Raw genomic sequence first — 17,515 nt, 5'->3', positions numbered from 1 at the left:
ATGTTTTTGTATTGTCAGCTCCCTTATTGCTTCACACTTTGTCACCACTCTATTTTCTTGGTTAAGTGTCTTGATTTAAGATGTTTATACAGTTATATGCATTTGTATGGGCATGCCTACAACACTGCAGGATACGAGCGTTTGTAGAATTCAGTAAGACATGGCTGACGCAAGGTACGATAATTCCTTAAAGAGATGAATAGGCAGCATTGATTTATTTTAATTGTTTGATAGTATCACTTAGTGGCGCTGCAGCTCCAACTGGGCTCAGCTGTGCAGGGTTGGATGGACTCCAGCTGTAGCATAGAAACATGTATGCACTTACAGATATATATTCACACACACGCACACACACACACACACACACACACACACACACACACACACACACACATACATTTAGAGTAGATTCAATTTAAAAGGCGCATGCCTCACTTTCCCCACTCGGAGGCCTCAGTGGAATATCTATTATGCTTGACAAAGCTGCCGACCATTGACATGTTATTTAATAAATGGAAGGAAGGCACAGGGACAAAAACCAACAAACAACCAAAGTTCCTAAGAGGGATGGAGAGCAAAGCCAGCTGTCATCGTTCCAGGGGGTTCAAGCAGCCCACCCTAAATGAATTAGCCTGGCTTTGTTGTAGTCGACAGGACAGTGGGGAAATGAGGATGGGGAGTAGAAAAGTGATGGAAGGGTGGTGAGTAGAAAATGGAATTAATTAGGAAATTAGCGTCAGCACTTTGAGGCACTCACAAATGACACACAATTTGGCCAGCACAAGGCTAGCTCATGAAGTCATGAAGCCCCATCACTTTTCAATGTTTCAGCGATAGGAAGATAACATATATTCAGTCATAGCGACTGCTCTCAGCATGTGTAAATGAAATGGCACTAAAAGTGATATTAGTGGTGTCCATGCTGTTAGTGTATATGTGTTTTTATTCATATATACATGTGTGTTCTACTTTATACCAGCTTTCAGACTCTGGGATCTACACATGTGTGGCTACCAGCTCCAGCGGTGAAACATCATGGAGCGCTTTTTTGGAAGTCAAAGGTAGAAGATGGCGTAATGATTGTATTTGTATGATATGTTTTATGTACAGAAGAATCTGCAGTTTTCACTAGAGAAAGTATCCTTCTCTCCATTCAGAAACAGGTGGAGTGCTTGTCATAAAAAACCATGATGAGAATGAGCTTCCAGGCCCGCCCTCTAAACCTCAGGTCACTGATGTCACCAAGAACAGCGTGTCCTTGTCCTGGCAGCCTGGGATGGCTGGAGCATCACCTGTCTCCTCCTTTGTTATTGAAGCATTCAGGTTTGTTTAACCAGTAACATCAAACCCTCACTCTACAGTATCGACTATGTAGCAGCTTTGGTAGTGTGAGGATTGCAGGTACAAATATATTGTACCGTGTGGAAAGACAATGAAAAATAATGTGAAACCACCTTTTTTCTCTTCCATTGCAGTCAATCAGTGAGCAACAGCTGGCAAACAGTAGCAGATCATGTCAAAACCACCCAGTTTACCGTCAAAGGCCTCCGTCCCAACACCATCTACCTGTTCATGGTCCGAGCAGTCAACAGCCAGGGGCTGAGTGATCCAAGCCCCATGTCTGATCCTGTCAGAACGCAAGGTACTTTACATAACATGAATATGAAAGGAATGTGTTGTATTTATAGTGTTCATTAAATAAATGTATATTTAATTCAGAACCTGTCATAATCACTTTGACTGGTGGTGGAATGTGGTGTTCTTTTTTGCTGAGTATAATTTTTGTTTCTACTGATAGGAGAAGGTCATTGTGCTCCCCTTCAAAGTGTGATACTTATCAGCCCCTCTCAGCAATCTGCAGCCAATAGCTATACCGAAACACTGCACAACTTTCCAGAGGTCACATTCTCCATCTCAGCTCAGCTCATTAAGGCTACACTTTAGCAATTATGTAAAATAAGCATGTCTACTTTTGGAAAGCCTAACTGTGTTAGTGCTATCCCTGCTATGTTAATGATCATAACTGGAGAAAATGACTGCCTCCAAACCCAAAGAAGATTTGATTACTGGACCGGACAGACCACAGTCTCCAGATTACACTGATATGTTAAGTCCCCGGCAAAAAATAAAAAATAAATAAATCAAAAAGCAACTTTTGACTGAGCTCTGTCAAATGCAAGCCAAGAGTGTGTTTAAAAAAAAAAGTGGAGTCAATTTGAATTGCGGCATATCTGTCTTATGCTGAGGTGAAGGTCTTGAGATGATATATCGACGTGTTTATTGACAATGGCATGCATTGATGACAAATTGATTTTTCACTTCTTTTTAACTGTGTTTGGCCCGTCTTGCATTAATAGTGTGGCCTGTGATTCATGACCGTCTTGGGTTGTCTGAATGAAGCTTTTATATGTATGTATAATTCTTCTTGCGAGATTTTTTGCTTCCCTTCAGTAAATAACTCAAAATGTTGCTCACTTCAACCACACTCAGTATCTCATACACTGGAGTTTTTTATTGCTTGTAACTTGAAACATGTGCATGGGCAGAATGGGAAATGAGCTGGAAAATAGTGTCATAGTGTCCATTCATCTTCCATCCAATATGTCTGGGGTCGCGCATTCAGAGTTCGTTTGTTGATGCGGTTGTTCAGTCAGGCCCCTGTAAGTGCAGACAAGTCACACATCTGAAGAACTTTGCCAGCCCAGTTCTCCTTTCTTTTCTCCAAACCAGACAGGAGCCTTAATACAAAATGGAATGAGGTCATTTTAATGCAGATGAAGTTGCTCCTTTTCAAATGAAGTCGTAATCACTAAGTGTACTCTTCCTTGTTGAAAGCGATTGGTCTATTCATTCACTCTTTTACCATTCCACGTCTGATGGTGATGAAGCAAGGTGTATTGTGAGTGAGATCTGTGAAAAGCACCTGGAGGAGAGTGGGGAACATTTTATTTTGTGCCCTCTCTCTCTTTCTCATTTTTCTTTCTTGCTCTCTCATAGATATAAGTCCTCCAGCTCAGGGTGTCGACCACAGGCATGTACAGAAGGAGCTCGGTGAGGTCATAGTTCGGCTGCACAACCCAGTTGTGCTGAGTCCCACAACCATTCAGGTCACCTGGACGGTAAGGGCAGCTTGTCTTTTGGCATACAGAATCCAACTATAGTAGTACATCATTCTCATTTGTTCAGTTTGAGTCTTTGCACTGGAACAACTTTGTCCGATTTGTAGGTGGTTTTCTTATCTCCCCACATTCTTTAGACATCATCGGTTTTGTAAAATTGAGCCATAAAGTCAAGATAGTTTATATTCTAAGATCCCTCTTTGAAACCAAAAAGGTGCAGCTCGAGGCTACAATTTGTTTTATGTCAGGGAATTTTAGTCCGGTTGTTCCCCCAGACTGCAGCTTTGATTGGTGACTTAAAAGTAACTGAACATCAAATAGCTGAAAAATTGTTTCTCCTAACCACACTGAACATCACAAGAGGTGTCAGAGACATCTGGTTGCTCATCAATCTTCTGCATGTCTTCAGCTGCTTCCCTCTTAAAACAAGGACTTTGCACAGATGAAATTAGATTGAAATTAATGTTTGTGGTTTAACTGCATTTTGTTCATGGGATGATGCATTCATCTTCTTTTACACTCATACATGCAAACAATACAAACACACACCTGCTTTCCCACCATACATATGCACATATTGTGGTGTTTGGCAACTACCACATTATGTCCCACATTTGGCAGTTTTATTTAATGTGAAAAATGTAAAAACAGCCATAGCCTTGGCTAACATATATTGTTTTAATTGTATGCTAATAAGGACAAACAGCCTATTTATATTATTCAAAGCTGAGGTGATCATGAAATATATGTTTATTTTGATGGTGGTGCTATGAATCCCTCATGTGCAGATATTTACAGTATACAGCTATCACTTAGTGGCATGGAGTGCCTGTTTCCATTTCCAAATGAACCACATTAGCACTTTTCCTGGTGACATGTTTATTGACCCCTGTAATAAGTCTCACCCCGAGACTTGCTAGCTACTTTAATGCTAAAGCATTGCTTTATGATTGCAATGTACAATCAACACAAAACATGGCTGCCTAATCAATCAGGGGCCCTTTCAGTAAACAGAGGGGCCACTCTCAGAGAGCTTTTATATTCCCAAATCATTCCATTAATAAAAGTCACGCACCAAGCAGGGAATCCATTTTGCTGATTTACTCTGGCTACACTTGCGAAAAACAGCTGCTTAATATCCCACTTGAAAGCCCGGCTCACTTCTTCTACTGTTAACAAGCCATTACAATGAGTTATGTGCCCACTCCGACTCTGCATAAATTCCGCATTTTCTGTGTAGCTAAATGGGTCCAAGTTTTAAGGGAGGGGTCCTTTGTGGGTTGCAGGGGGGCTATCACACTTCCACTCTCTGTCTTTTCTATGGGACCGATCTGCTGTTATCACCTCTGCTGTGTATTCTCCTCATGTCCCCAGGGCATCTGTATGTGTTGCCGCATGACATTCTCATACTCGCAGCCCATCTTAGATGTGGTGGGACTTGCTTTCCAGTTTCAATAGTTAGTATTTATAATAGACATGAGACATGCATCTGTCCTTTAAGGTGGCATTACGGAAAGTCTTTTTAATAGAGGAGGGAACACTTTGGGCTGGGAGCTGGGTGTATGAGGTACTGTCAGGGTTTTAATTGACCTATGTGTGTCATAGCTGGAGCTAAAAGACCCATTTAACGAGTAAAAGCCTCGGAAGTGTCATGAATGCAATCCTGTAAGGAAGAAATACATTGCCGAAAAACATCCCTTTTATATTACCTAGTGGCTGGCACAAGATAGCATCTACCAATCTCCTCTGTCCAGTTCTTTTTGCACAGAAATACAACAGTAAACCTGTCTTCATTCACTTTCTCAGGTGGATCGTCAGTCCCAGTTCATCCAGGGTTACAGAGTTCTGTACAGGCAGACATCAGGACTGCCTTCACCAGGACCCTGGCAGACCCAGGATGTGAAGGTCCCTTCTGAGCGCAGTGTCGTCCTCTCTGCGCTCAAAAAGGGCATTGTGTATGAGATTAAGGTCCGTCCATATTTCAACGAGTTTCAAGGCATGGACAGTGAGTCCCGAACGGCACGGACAACTGAGGAAGGTATGAAGAAGAAGAACCTGCTGAGTATTTGTAGATTATGTCGGGAGCAATACAACATAGTAACTCAAACTGTGTGAGTCCACACAAATGTGGGATGACGGGTGACACATGACCCCGTAGGCTGTTTTCATGTTGGTTTTTGTCATAATATCGCAGGCGCGCCGTCCCTCCCTTTGACACAGAGAGTTGAGGGTATATGTGTGAATGCATGTTTGTGCCTGTCTGTCTGACCTTCCTGCTGTGCTTTTTTTGTTTATGATTGGTGGTGTTAGTGCCAAACTTCTTCTAATCCATCACCCACAGGCCTGAGCTGTGATTGGACACAGCGCACACTTCCTGCTGTGAAGATGATCTGTCGCCCAAAGCTTGATTCATACAGGCTCTGACAAGGCCACAGAGCAGTGTGGCACAATATCACAAACAAACACAGACACAGGTCTGTGTTTGGATGAATTTACTATTTTGACCTATGCCATAACAGAAATGCATCCAACAGCACTGCGCCAGCTTTGCTTCAACCTTCGAGTCTAATAACTGAAATTAAATTATGATGTGATCTGAAGGAAAGACGTTCGTGCGTACAACAGCACAAAGAGACAAATACAGACTCCATATACTGGAGACAAAGCCCATCTTGCCACAACATATTTAGGCCTGCATGTATAGGAGACAGTTCAAATCCTGTCCGTGTGGCAGGCCCATTTATTTTCCCTTTCTCAGAGGGACCATATCTCCTGTAGCCAGCAGCCGGTGTACACTGTAGGGGAACTGCCATCACATTACAGCTGTCCCCAACACACACTCTCACACACACATACACAAAACGCTTACATTCAAGCACACCACCTCTCCCGAAGCCTTCACAACCTTCATGTCCCAGCAATTACCAATGCTGATAACACTCGCTGCTTCTGCTCTATCTGCATCCCAGTCCCTCAGAGAGCTTCTATTTCTGTCACAACCCCGCTGCTCTGCCTGGACAGCTGATACACCGTCAAACACACAGCTCTAGGCTCCTCAGAGACACTGGGACTACTAAGAAGGGCAGCTAGATGGATAGAGAAGTCTTGGTCAGAGGGTGATTAAAACTTAGCTTGTCCATTAGCTAACACAATTAGAGAATCCCTAGAGTAGACGGATGCAAGGTTACAGTATGCTCAGCGCTCCAATGCTGTGTCCATCTTTGTAGTCTCCCTCCTCCTTTTTCACACATTCTCTCACTCTCCATCTGGAGAATCATGTCATAGGTGATAGAGGAACTCTGGTTGCCATCTGATCAAGGGTTTAGGTTTGCATATGGACAGCAGGGACACAGAATTATCCCTGCCAATATTCGAGCAATCTCCACCAATCCTACTGCCAGGCATGAAGGAGGCGAGAGCTGCTCAGTATGCTCCAGTTATTTTGAGTTGTAAAAAGTTTGGACTGCTGTGTGGTGTCTTTCCTCTGACCAGTTCCTCAAATAGAGATGAACAGCGCGATGCGTTCCGTGGTCAAGTTAGTGTCCACAGGCAGCGCCATTTCCACGCTTCTCATTCATTGGCAATGCTTTCTGGTAGTGACGCAGCAACTTTTTGAGAAATGGGGCGTTGAGTTACCCGCTCCTCATTTGCATAAAGTCCCTCTTGCTTCTTACTGTTGTCAATCTTAAATGAAAAACAGATTCAGCAACTGCTCACAGCTTATTTCTTGCATAAAATGTTTTCAGAAACACAATTCGGTAAACAATTTTCATAAAATAAGCGAAAATAGCCAAACAAGCCACCATGTTGGTCTGTTTTAATATCCGGGAGCAGACAGCCCACAAGTAAAGCGTTCGTCCAGTCAGGTGCAGCCATCTCAGTTGTAGGAGGGTGTAGCCTGTTTTCTTTGCTTGTCAGTGGTCATTGAAGAGAAACTGCTAGTGGCAAGCCTATCAAGCGTTGAATTCTTGGGAAGCGGGGCAATCCCTCCCATCAAAAAACGACACTGTGGATACGTACGGTCAGTGTAGCAGCTTTAGTTTATTATAATGGATGCATTCTACTGCGGGCATGCTGCGGCAGATGTGCCGCTCTGCATGCTTGTCCCATATATTTCAGCCATAGTTATGGTTTTCCACCTCCGATGAAGAGCAGCATACTGTCGCTTCCAGAGACCAGAGTCCCAAACGAGGCTCTGTGTCTGTCAGCAATCTGAAGGGGAAACTACCATACAGCAGAGCAATAAAGTAATGCACAGCCGACTATAGGGCAGGTGGATTTCTTTCTTAAAATATTGTATTATAACCCCACACCTGCCACACCCGCTGCTTAATATTTGTCCCCATCAATGTTGAAACGAAACCTACGCCCTTTCATCTGATTCCCACTGAATGACTGTCTAAGACGTCATTAAGGAGGCCCGTCCTTTATGCAAAATATGCTTATATAGGGGGAAAGGAAATCAGTAATGTTTGTATAAATGTTAATAATCTTCATCCATGTTGATGGATCTCTGGGGAATGTTCACAGGTAGCCTCCCACACCACCCACTGCTTTACATTAGCTATTGGCTTCAGATATGATATGTTTGTATTCCCTCATCATGCAGCACAGCTTTGTGTGTGCGTGAGAGACAGGGGGTCACATTCGTGCCTGCCATACATCACTCTGCTAATGGCTCTATTAGGACAGCCCCTTAGGGCCTCTATTGAAAAATGTGTATTGTTTAGCACAAATATGCATGATAATAAGCTGCTAAATCATTCATAACATTAACTTTGAACGACATTGTCTCTGATTGCTGCCACGCACCAATCCAGCACTTTGTCACCTGGATGTAATGCAGCGTTGGAGAGCCCTAAGCACCATGGTTGATCAGATGCTCTCTTGGTAGATTGTTTCTAATCTGGCCAAGGTGTTGGGTTCATCATTGGACCCATTCATCTTCCAGCATGCCAGGGCCTTCTGGCTCTCTGGGGGCCGGTGTGGCCTATCGCGCTGAGGGATGAGCACAGATTTACAGGGTGACACGTGCCATTTTGGATGGAGGCGAGGTGAGGGAGAGGCAGCCCAGGAGTAATTGACCTGTCAGTATTCTGCTGTGGTGCCGCTCCCCTGCCAGCCACTGCGGAAATGAGAAAACATTATTTTTAAAACGTTATTTCCAGTTGGGCCAACTGTTATTTATTTTTCCTCTGTTACCCCTTGTGGGGTCAGAATATTGTTGCCATCAGAATAACAACAGAGTGAGGTTTATGAAAGCTTGGACTTGTCTTGTTTCTATCCACTCTCTGTCTGCCTGTGGATAGAGCTGATTCATTTAGATGTGCCTCGCTCCGAAGCTTCCCTCTGATCCTTACCTACTGGCTTTAGTTTCATCTGGCTGATCGATGGAATCGGTCAATATGTTTACTGAGACCTTGTTTCCTTCCCCTAAAATGTATTTTTTTCATATTTCCTTCTCATCTGCGCTTCATCCTATAAGCTCGTTGACCCGCATGCCACCCTGGCTCAGTCAGTGTCGGAGTCTTAGCTTGACTGAGAGCACTTGCCTGACTGTGCCAGGCCGTCATTTCACAAATCAATACCAGTATTGTCTGTGCAAATCCACCAGGCTGGAGCAGAGGATGAGATATTAAATCATAGTGAAACGTTAAAGATAGGCTATAGCCATGTCAAACCTGCCCTGGTCTTCATGTAAATCCCCCTCTAATGAGACTTTTTTTTCACTGGCTCCTCCACGAAGAAAAAAAAAAAAAAAAAAAAAAAAAAGTTTTTTTTTTTTTTTTTTTGTTGGTGTTTTTGTTTGTGTGTGTGTGTGTGTGTGTGTGTTTGTTTTTGTTTGGTTTTGTTGTGTTTTTGTGTGTTATTATTTATTTTTTTTTTTTTTTAAAAAATTTTTTTTTTTTGGTTGTGGGTTTTGGTACATACACCACCCCTAATATATAAATAAAAATAATTTAACATCCCTTAAGAGGAAATTATAACACTTTGTTTTTTTCCTGGGTTTTTTTTGCCCTTTTTTTCCTTTTTCCGTCCCGCACTTCAGCTAGGTAACAGTCCTGACTGTGGGAAACCAGAACAGCACTTCTATTAGCATCTCCTGGGACCCCCCTCCACCTGACCACCAGAACGGCATCATCCAAGAGTACAAGGTTTGTCTCAGCGAGTCAAAATGGATTATCATCAAACGTATACAAAGCCAAATGGAATCAACTGCCTCTCTAATTTTTCCCTTTTCTGCTTTAGATCTGGTGTCTGGGGAATGAGACACGTTTCCATGTAAATAAGACAGTGGATGCAGCCATACGCTCAGTGGTGGTGGGCGGGCTGCAGGTGGGAGTTGTGTACCGGGTGGAAGTGGCGGCCAGCACAAGTGCAGGGGTTGGAGTCAAGAGTGAACCTCAGTCTATTATCATCGGTAAGATGGATTGATTAAAAAAAACATTCACTACTCTTCAATAATCAGTTTAATTTTGTATCTATGTCAACACCAGTGTTCACAAAGAATAAGATTGCATTTCAGTCTTAGTGGATGATTTCAACAGGAGAACAAATAGTGTGAATGTTTTCGTTAAATACTAAGATTTCCCAAATGGATAATATTGTTCAAATACTACTATTTTGATATGTGGCCTGACCACATTTGATTTATGTGGAGCTGAGGCAGATTGTGCCTGATTTGACCCATAACTGATGGCTTGGCCTGAAGCATGTTCTTATTTCCCCAGTGTCACTCACATAATCCATCTCCGAGAGCAGAACCCCAAGCTTGCAGTTGTAATATCTTGTGTGTCTGCGTGTCTGTGGATATGCGAACGGTTGTGCGTCGTATATTACACAGTAATATAAAGATGAAGAGTATTTGTGCAGCTTCGCATGCATGCACATATGCTATTTGTGTTTTATGAGTGTGTGTTTGTTCATGTGTTGTCAGTGTGTGGGAACATTTGTCTGTGCTCGGACTCGGAGTCTTATCATGCTCCAAGAAATAGTGTCAAGCAGACTAGTCAGGGTGAGCTGCGATTGGAGATCAATACAGACCAGGATCCTCTCTTCTCATTTCACATGGTGTGTTTTACTGGCAATGGAGTGAATTAGGGGCTGAGCTAAGCAAACAACCTGCTCACCTGGGGGTTTGTTGTAAGCTTTTAGGCTTTGTCTTTTTCAGGCTGTACATTATATTTCACTGCACATCCTATAGATTTGTGTCCTGCTCCCTTGGTCAATATCTCAGCTCAAATTCATCAGACTTACTTTCTATGAGCTCAATCTAGCCCTAACCCTGTCTTGATGTATCTGTAGGTGTTATTTCTGCTCAGTGAAAAAGTGTTTTGGTGTATCAGTATTACAGGGGCTGTTGTGATAAGTTCAACTCACCTTGAAGCAGCAAAACATACACAACAGCATTGTTATTTCCTGTTCCTCTCATGTAGCTATCCATCCAGCATCACATTAATCTTGCCTGTTTATCCTTGTGCCCTCAGGTAAGGAATTCCGGGATGTGATTATACATGGAAACCGGAACAACAGCATCACAGAACAGATCACTGATGTGGTGAAACAACCTGCCTTTATCGCCGGTATTGGAGGAGCCTGCTGGGTCATCCTCATGGGTTTCAGCATCTGGCTCTACTGGAGGAGAAAGAAGAGAAAGGGCCTGAGCAACTACGCAGGTTAGACTGATCATATTCTCATAGTCACCTATGCACATTTACACTGACATTCTGCTCTTGTGCCTTAGCAAACAATGGAAAAATCATTCATTCATAAAATATTATTTCTTCTGTCACAGCAAGAGTATTTTACTACTACGCTATCTTATTTCAATCCTAATCAGTACAGTTTTAATGGAACATTGGCGAAGTTGCTAGCAGTGAGGCTGAGATTGCTATGGTGTTAAAGCTCAACAGGGAGACAGATGTCAGCGTGAATCATTTCCAGAGGGTTACAGTTTTTGACAAATCCACCCACAGTGTTGGTTTACAGTGCGGGGAGGTCGCGCTGAGTGGGCAGACTGGACTCTCTGCTGGTCATTGTAGCTGGAGTTTGTCCAGCTCTCCTCCCACACACTGACCAAGTCAATACTAGCAACCACCAAGTCCATACTGTATACACTGCCACGGGTACAAGATTTAATTAGAGAGCAGAAAATGGTAATGAACTGACACATGCCGTCAGTGCAGCACAATATTCTAACATGAGTTTTTGCCTTATTATCAGTCGAAATTCAAGAGAAACTCATACATGCACACTGGCAGCTGCTATAAGCTGGTCTGGTGAATTTGCTCTTCATTTCTGTTTGTTACATGTATGTGTGTTCTCTTTGGTTTGTGCCACCGTCTCTACACCTCTGTGGCCTCTGAGCCGGCTGCTTTCCTGGCTGTCGCTCTGAACACTGGGTGACGATGTGGTCTTAACATTCTCTGGCCCCTTCAGCACATCTCGGCTTGACCCCGTCCCCAGTGTGCAGATACCCCTAAAGCACCGCCTATCTCTGCAGGCTTTTAACGCACAACTTCTCTGTCTTCTTTTTTTGCAGTTCAGTCCTTCACCTTCACCCCTGCAGGTACTGTTCATTTGTCCTGTCTCCTCACCCCACCTCAACGCAGATTCATCTCCTGCCCGCTTATAGTATACAGTATATGCTTGGATTGTTAGACTGATGGTCATGGGTAATGCAATTCCATACATCAAAACCATCAAGGCAATTTAAGGAACCAAAGAAGCAAATTTACAAGTTAAAGACACCTAGATTTGTTATTGGCCATGACCAGAGCCCTGCAAACTTGAGCCTTTCTTCCTGCCAAACCTACAGCCTTATGTACCTGTTGTGTTGTACTTGTGTGTATGTCTGTTGTGGCTACCTGTTTTTTAATGAAGTTTCATTCTGTCTTGTGTATCATTTTTTGTCTTGTGGTGCAGGGTGAAACTGCCCATTTTCCTCTTCCTCCAATAATCTTCTTCATCTTTCTTTTTTCTTTAAGACTCGGATCGTGTTGTAATGTATTTATCTGTTCTTCATACAGTAGGTGTCAGTTTGGCAGCTGGGTGGTGTATTTGCTTTTGCTTTTTCTTTTTCCTTCTTTTATGTTTTTGTGTTCTTTACTTTTTGTGACAAGTTCCCCCCCTCCTGTGACTATACAGTACATATTAAGCTACTTTGGCTACCATTTTATTTATTGGTAAACTAGAGGCATTTTGATGAGTGGTATACAGTATTGTCACTGTCTGTCCTCTGCTGAATTAGGCATCATGAGTGGTACCAACACTGTATAAATCATGCATCTGACTGTCTGTGGATGGACTGGACTGGCAGAAGAGCAGCCTATCAAAGACACTGAGCAGATTAATAAGAAAAGGATGCCTAGAGGCCTCTGTGCTGTACAGTGTGATGTAATGAGTGAGGGGTCAGCACATTGCCTTTCCCTCTGTTTCCTGAATTTACTGTGACAACCTCAACTATTTTTTTTTTCATTTTGGTAAAGTATGCTATGTACAGTATGTAGCTATGTGGTCCCCGTGGAGCCTACAGCCAAAAATCCAATTTACTCTGGCCTTCACCTTCAAAAGATTATGGAAGACATTAATATGTTAGTGAAACTTGTCTGGTTTGAAATCGGAGGCACACCTCAGAGAAGCTGGAGAGGAAGCAGGTTATTTCACTAAAAGAGTTTTGAGTGGCAAGCACAAAACAAGGTCAAATATAGCTGAGATTACAGAGTTACAGTGAGGTGATATTTAGAACATGAGCCAGAGTGCGGCTGAAGAGTCTTACAGTGCTGCTCTTCTCTGTATTGACAATTAGTTGATGTATGGAGACTGTCCTGTCTCAGCCTCCTAAAGCTGTCAGTACAGGAGAGGTAAATCACTACACTGTTGAGGCACACGTCCAGCAGGAAAGAGATTTGATGGAATTTTTATATGCTGATTATGTCCACCCCCCCTTAATGCTTATTAAAGGGGATTAATCTGTATTCATATTGGAGAAAGTGCTTATCTGGAAGAGGGAGGCGAGAAGCACAGCTATGCCGCTGTGTCACTCTGGCTAACATAAAAGTATTCCACAGCAGCCCAGAAATGTGCCTGAGCACAGATAGGGACTTCAGAGGCCTTCCCGCTGCACAGCCTCCCCTCGCCTCCACCTCCTTCTCCTGTCAGTCCTCTCTCAGACGACAGAGAATTCTCTAATTTAAGTTTGTTGGTGGTGGAACAAAGAGAAATGGCTTAGCTATGACTGAATAAGGGATGCCAACTCTGTCTCGAGCTGTCAAAGCTATATTTTATTCAGGCAGACATGGGATGTTGGTTTTATCTGGGTAAAACCTTTGTTAGCAGCAAGTATTTTAATTCCACTTGCTGCTATTCAGTCGCTTAAACCTTAACGCAGTAAATAAACTATCTAACTGTTCCGACATGCATACTCGACAAGTTTGAAATTGTGTTTCTCTTGTTTAAAATCCTACAATTTTGTTCATGAGAGAGACAATTGGATTAAGTAAGCTTAGGTAATGTTGACGATGCATTTGAATGTCCTGTTGCAGCCTCTGTAATATATTGTCGTAGCTTCCTCTCCCTGTCATCTGCGTCACTACGTCACCCACAGAAAAGCCCCCTCTCTCACCCATGCCTGGGCTTGTTGTGGAATCAACCTGAATGAAACGGAAAAGAGAGGAGGAATGTTCAGCGTCCTTCTTTCTTTAATCTCCATCTGTGGAACAAATGAGCCAAATTACTAACAGCTCTCCTTCTCCCTGTTGAGTAAACCAGCCCCCATCGGTATGAGGTGATTTCCAAAACTCTTGCTGCTTTCCTGTGTTTTCCTGTGATCCATTGAAGTTCTAACATGCTTAGAACTCTTGATGCTGCTTTGTCATCATGGTCGTTGAACAGAGATGAAATGGATCCTTCACAGCCGTCTCTCACTTTGAGCCATAGAGTTTTACTAGCCGCTGACAAAGAGCAGCCCTTGTTATCTATAGATCACTGTAATAGAGCAGGCCACATGCATGGCTTGTGGGGAGCCCTGCTAGCTGAAGGATCAGTAACTCAGCCTCCACGCTTGTACGTAGATAGAAAACTCAACGTGATTAATGAGCCCTCTGCCTTTTCTAATCATTTTTTGGCTGAGATTTAATCACAAATCTGATAATAACTCAGCAGCAAAATAAGAAAGATGAAATGAGTTTTGCCTCTCATCAGGCATCTTGTCCTTGAGGAGCACATGACGTCTCCACTTATGCAAAGCAAAGCAAAGCAATATGCAATTCTCATCATTGCACTTTTTTAATTTTCATGAACGGCATTGGACACAGAGGGACGTCTTAGTGAATCCATCAACTATCTAGCTGTGAAAAAAAAAGAACAGATGAATACATTGCTGTTGAAGGACAAGGGCAAACTGGACAACACTGAAAAGACTATGTATCTTCTCTTGATCATGGAAATAAATCCTGCTTGATTGCTATGTATTATACTAGAAACACTTAATATATGTCTTTCTTTTTTCCCTTCTTTTCCTCTTTTTCCTCTCTTTCTTTCCTAATTTTAGTGACATTCCAGAGAGTTGATGGTGGTCTGATGAGCAATGGAAGGTGAGTGTACCACCATAAACAAAACAACAGCAATCAGTATTCAAGTGCAATATCAAGACCTAATGAAAAAAAAAAACGTCCGACCATTATTATTACATTCTTTCTGTCCTCAGCTTTACATGTCTTAACACAACCTTTCCTTCACAGTTATGTGTTAAGTCTACAGCAAGCTGTACTGATAATGTAGATTGATAGATAACCAATATCTGTTTGTGTGCCTGCCATGCAAACCGGCGTGCAAATATACATTTCTACCACATCTCCGTACATGCATCGATAGATGAACTCATAAATCTCCTCAACAGAATTAACAGAAACAATTTAAGCAGAGAGTGCTTTTATTTTGTCATTTATCTTCCGCTGCTGGCTACAGGCAACCCAGAAGCCCTCTGCAGTGATAAATTTGCCTGTCACCTTGCGTGGGCGGCTGGGATCTGAGCACATGTAATAATGTAAAAATAATTACCCAGGGGAGAGGTGTGTGGAGGAACCCCGCTTGCACCCCCTATACAGCCTGCTCCATTTCAGCGTGTGTAAGTGAAAGAGAGAGGGGCTACAGAGAATAGGGCACATCTCAATGACACCAGTTACTGAGCCTTTGTGGGAGAGACTCCCTTGAGAATCCCGAGCTTCTGTCTATCTACTGATCACACCTGACTAGGTAAAGCCTCCAGATCTCAAACACTCAGCGACAGATTGCAAACTATATCTGACCCTGTGTGTCTCTGGGCTTTTGGGAATGTGTCTGTTCTGTCTAGATGTAGCATTTTTGTATTTATGCTTTTTTTTTTCTTTCTTTCTTTTTTTTTGCCTTACGTCCATGCCACAATGGACAATTTTGCCTATATTGTTCTGTGAGCTGCTGGCATGCTCTCAATGAATTAGCCACGCCACTTGCCATGCCTTTTCTCATCTACTTTCTGCTGTAGTGTTTTTCCTTCAATTTTCCACATAAGTGCCTTGGATTCTCACTCTAGCGAATGGGATTTGAAATGTCTGTATTTGTGGTGCTCTATATTTGTCATATCTTTAGTCAATAGCAGCAACTGCCACAAATTTCCACAACACTGGAATAGGATGCAGTCTGGAACTCACACAGGAGCCTCTGAGCCGTTAGTCATTCTAGTGCCATCAAATCCCAGATGTTGCAACTTGCCCATCTGCCCTGAGAGTGTGAATGTGTTGCAGAGTATCAGAGGAAAATGTGTTCATTTGTTACATGAGATGTTTATTGCATTAATTAGACAACAGCAAATGAAGCCGCGTCTATTTCCAGTTTCTCATTGGCTCCTGCCAAATTACCCTGACTGAACAATTACATTTAATCGATCACAAAATAAATGATTCATGGAAGATGAATAGGCTGCAGATTGGTAGACCTGGACGATTTGACTTTGGCTGCTCAATTGAAATTGATAAAAGCCAATAAGGGCTCATTCCTTATCCCCCTGCCAATAGGGAGATGTTAATTAGGAGCTAGTAATAACTTCCTATCTCGGCACTGATCAATATTTTAGCAAAGCAGATTCACTCCTATAGGCTGGGAGAATGGGCTGAGCATTGCAGTGAACAGGTTTCACTAACACTGTTGCTATGGAGATTCCTTTACATCCCAGGATCTGAATGCTAAATGACAGCATGTTCCTTGAGAGTTAATCTAGAAAGTGATCTGTGTTTCCCATTGCTCTAAGTGTTAGCTAATGTCTAGACTTTTAATCCAAATTCCATTCACTAGTCGTGGGACCATAAACGCCTGATTTATGAAGTTGCTTTGGAATTAATATCTTTCACTTGGCTTATTTATGGGAAGCTCAGTGTCAGGCATCTAAGGCAGTATTTATAGTTTCCTACCCATCACAAGTAACTGGAATGTCTAACAGGAAGAGGAAACACTCCAAATCAAATTTTATCTGCCAAGGTTGCCATCCATCCTAGGTTGGACAGGGATTAAAAGTTAGGTGTTGATTTTTCATTAGATGTATGACCTGGTGTCCACCCCCCCACTGGCTCCCCATTACCCACTCTCCGCACGCGCGCACGCATGCACACACACACACACACACACACACACACACACACACTAACACACTAACACACACAGACACACATACATACATAAATATCCTCAGTAGAAATCAGTCTTATTCTAATTATCCTTAGCTGGAATACTGCTGTGTGATAAATACAAGGACGATGCAGCCATTTTCACTGTCAGCTCCTTGTCTTTCAAATGGTCTTTCTCTAGTGGGCTGGGGGAGGAATCGCTGGAGCACACAGGACAAGTGAGACAAGTAACAAGACAAAGGCATGGCCTTTTACTTTAGACAATGTGCATTTGTGGTGCAGTCTTGTTGGACTCAACAAAAAAAGGAACAATATCCTCTTCTTTTTCAGCTGCTTGGAATGTGTAGTCCGCCAATGCTAAGCGCTCAAGAGGCAGGGGGTAGGAAGAGGAGGTGGAGGTGTATAAAGGGGAAATAAAGGAAAATATAGTTATGGAAAGATGGTATGGCAAGAGAGAATGATGGCAATGGGAGAACAAGGCAGCCAGAAAAAGAGGTAGAAGGAGGGGAAGAGATGTATTACCCTATAAAAATGCATGTGTCTGATACACAGCCATCAATTTGAATGACTTGTCTCCCCTGGGGGCCTGTTTTGGCATTCAGGAACCACAGCGAGGGCTCTTAGCTTGCCGGGGCTGCAGTTCCTTTGGACTCCCCCCTCTGTGGAACAGCTCTTCTCATTAGAACTAGTGGCTGAGAGAGAGACTGACTGCAGCACGCCCATTACCTGCCCTTGTCC

At 42.8% G+C, this 17,515-nt stretch overlaps 1 protein-coding gene across 1 annotated transcript in view; it reads left to right on the top strand.

Moving 5' to 3' along the window:
* robo2 (roundabout, axon guidance receptor, homolog 2 (Drosophila)) overlaps positions 1-17,515 on the top strand; it is a 295,576-nt gene that overhangs the window by 248,800 nt on the left and 29,261 nt on the right. The window contains exons 11-20 of the mRNA XM_039789345.1: positions 980-1,061; positions 1,158-1,323; positions 1,476-1,642; positions 2,998-3,119; positions 4,926-5,157; positions 6,612-6,712; positions 9,173-9,274; positions 9,369-9,540; positions 10,607-10,795; positions 14,671-14,713. Coding sequence (XP_039645279.1) covers positions 980-1,061; positions 1,158-1,323; positions 1,476-1,642; positions 2,998-3,119; positions 4,926-5,157; positions 6,612-6,712; positions 9,173-9,274; positions 9,369-9,540; positions 10,607-10,795; positions 14,671-14,713 — 1,376 coding nt within the window. The remainder of the gene's footprint in view (positions 1-979; positions 1,062-1,157; positions 1,324-1,475; positions 1,643-2,997; positions 3,120-4,925; positions 5,158-6,611; positions 6,713-9,172; positions 9,275-9,368; positions 9,541-10,606; positions 10,796-14,670; positions 14,714-17,515) is intronic.

The sequence above is a fragment of the Perca fluviatilis genome, chromosome 2, assembly GCF_010015445.1.
Source record: "Perca fluviatilis chromosome 2, GENO_Pfluv_1.0, whole genome shotgun sequence".
Taxonomy (NCBI): Eukaryota; Metazoa; Chordata; class Actinopteri; order Perciformes; family Percidae; genus Perca; species Perca fluviatilis.
This window is presented reverse-complemented; position numbering and strand designations above follow the sequence as displayed.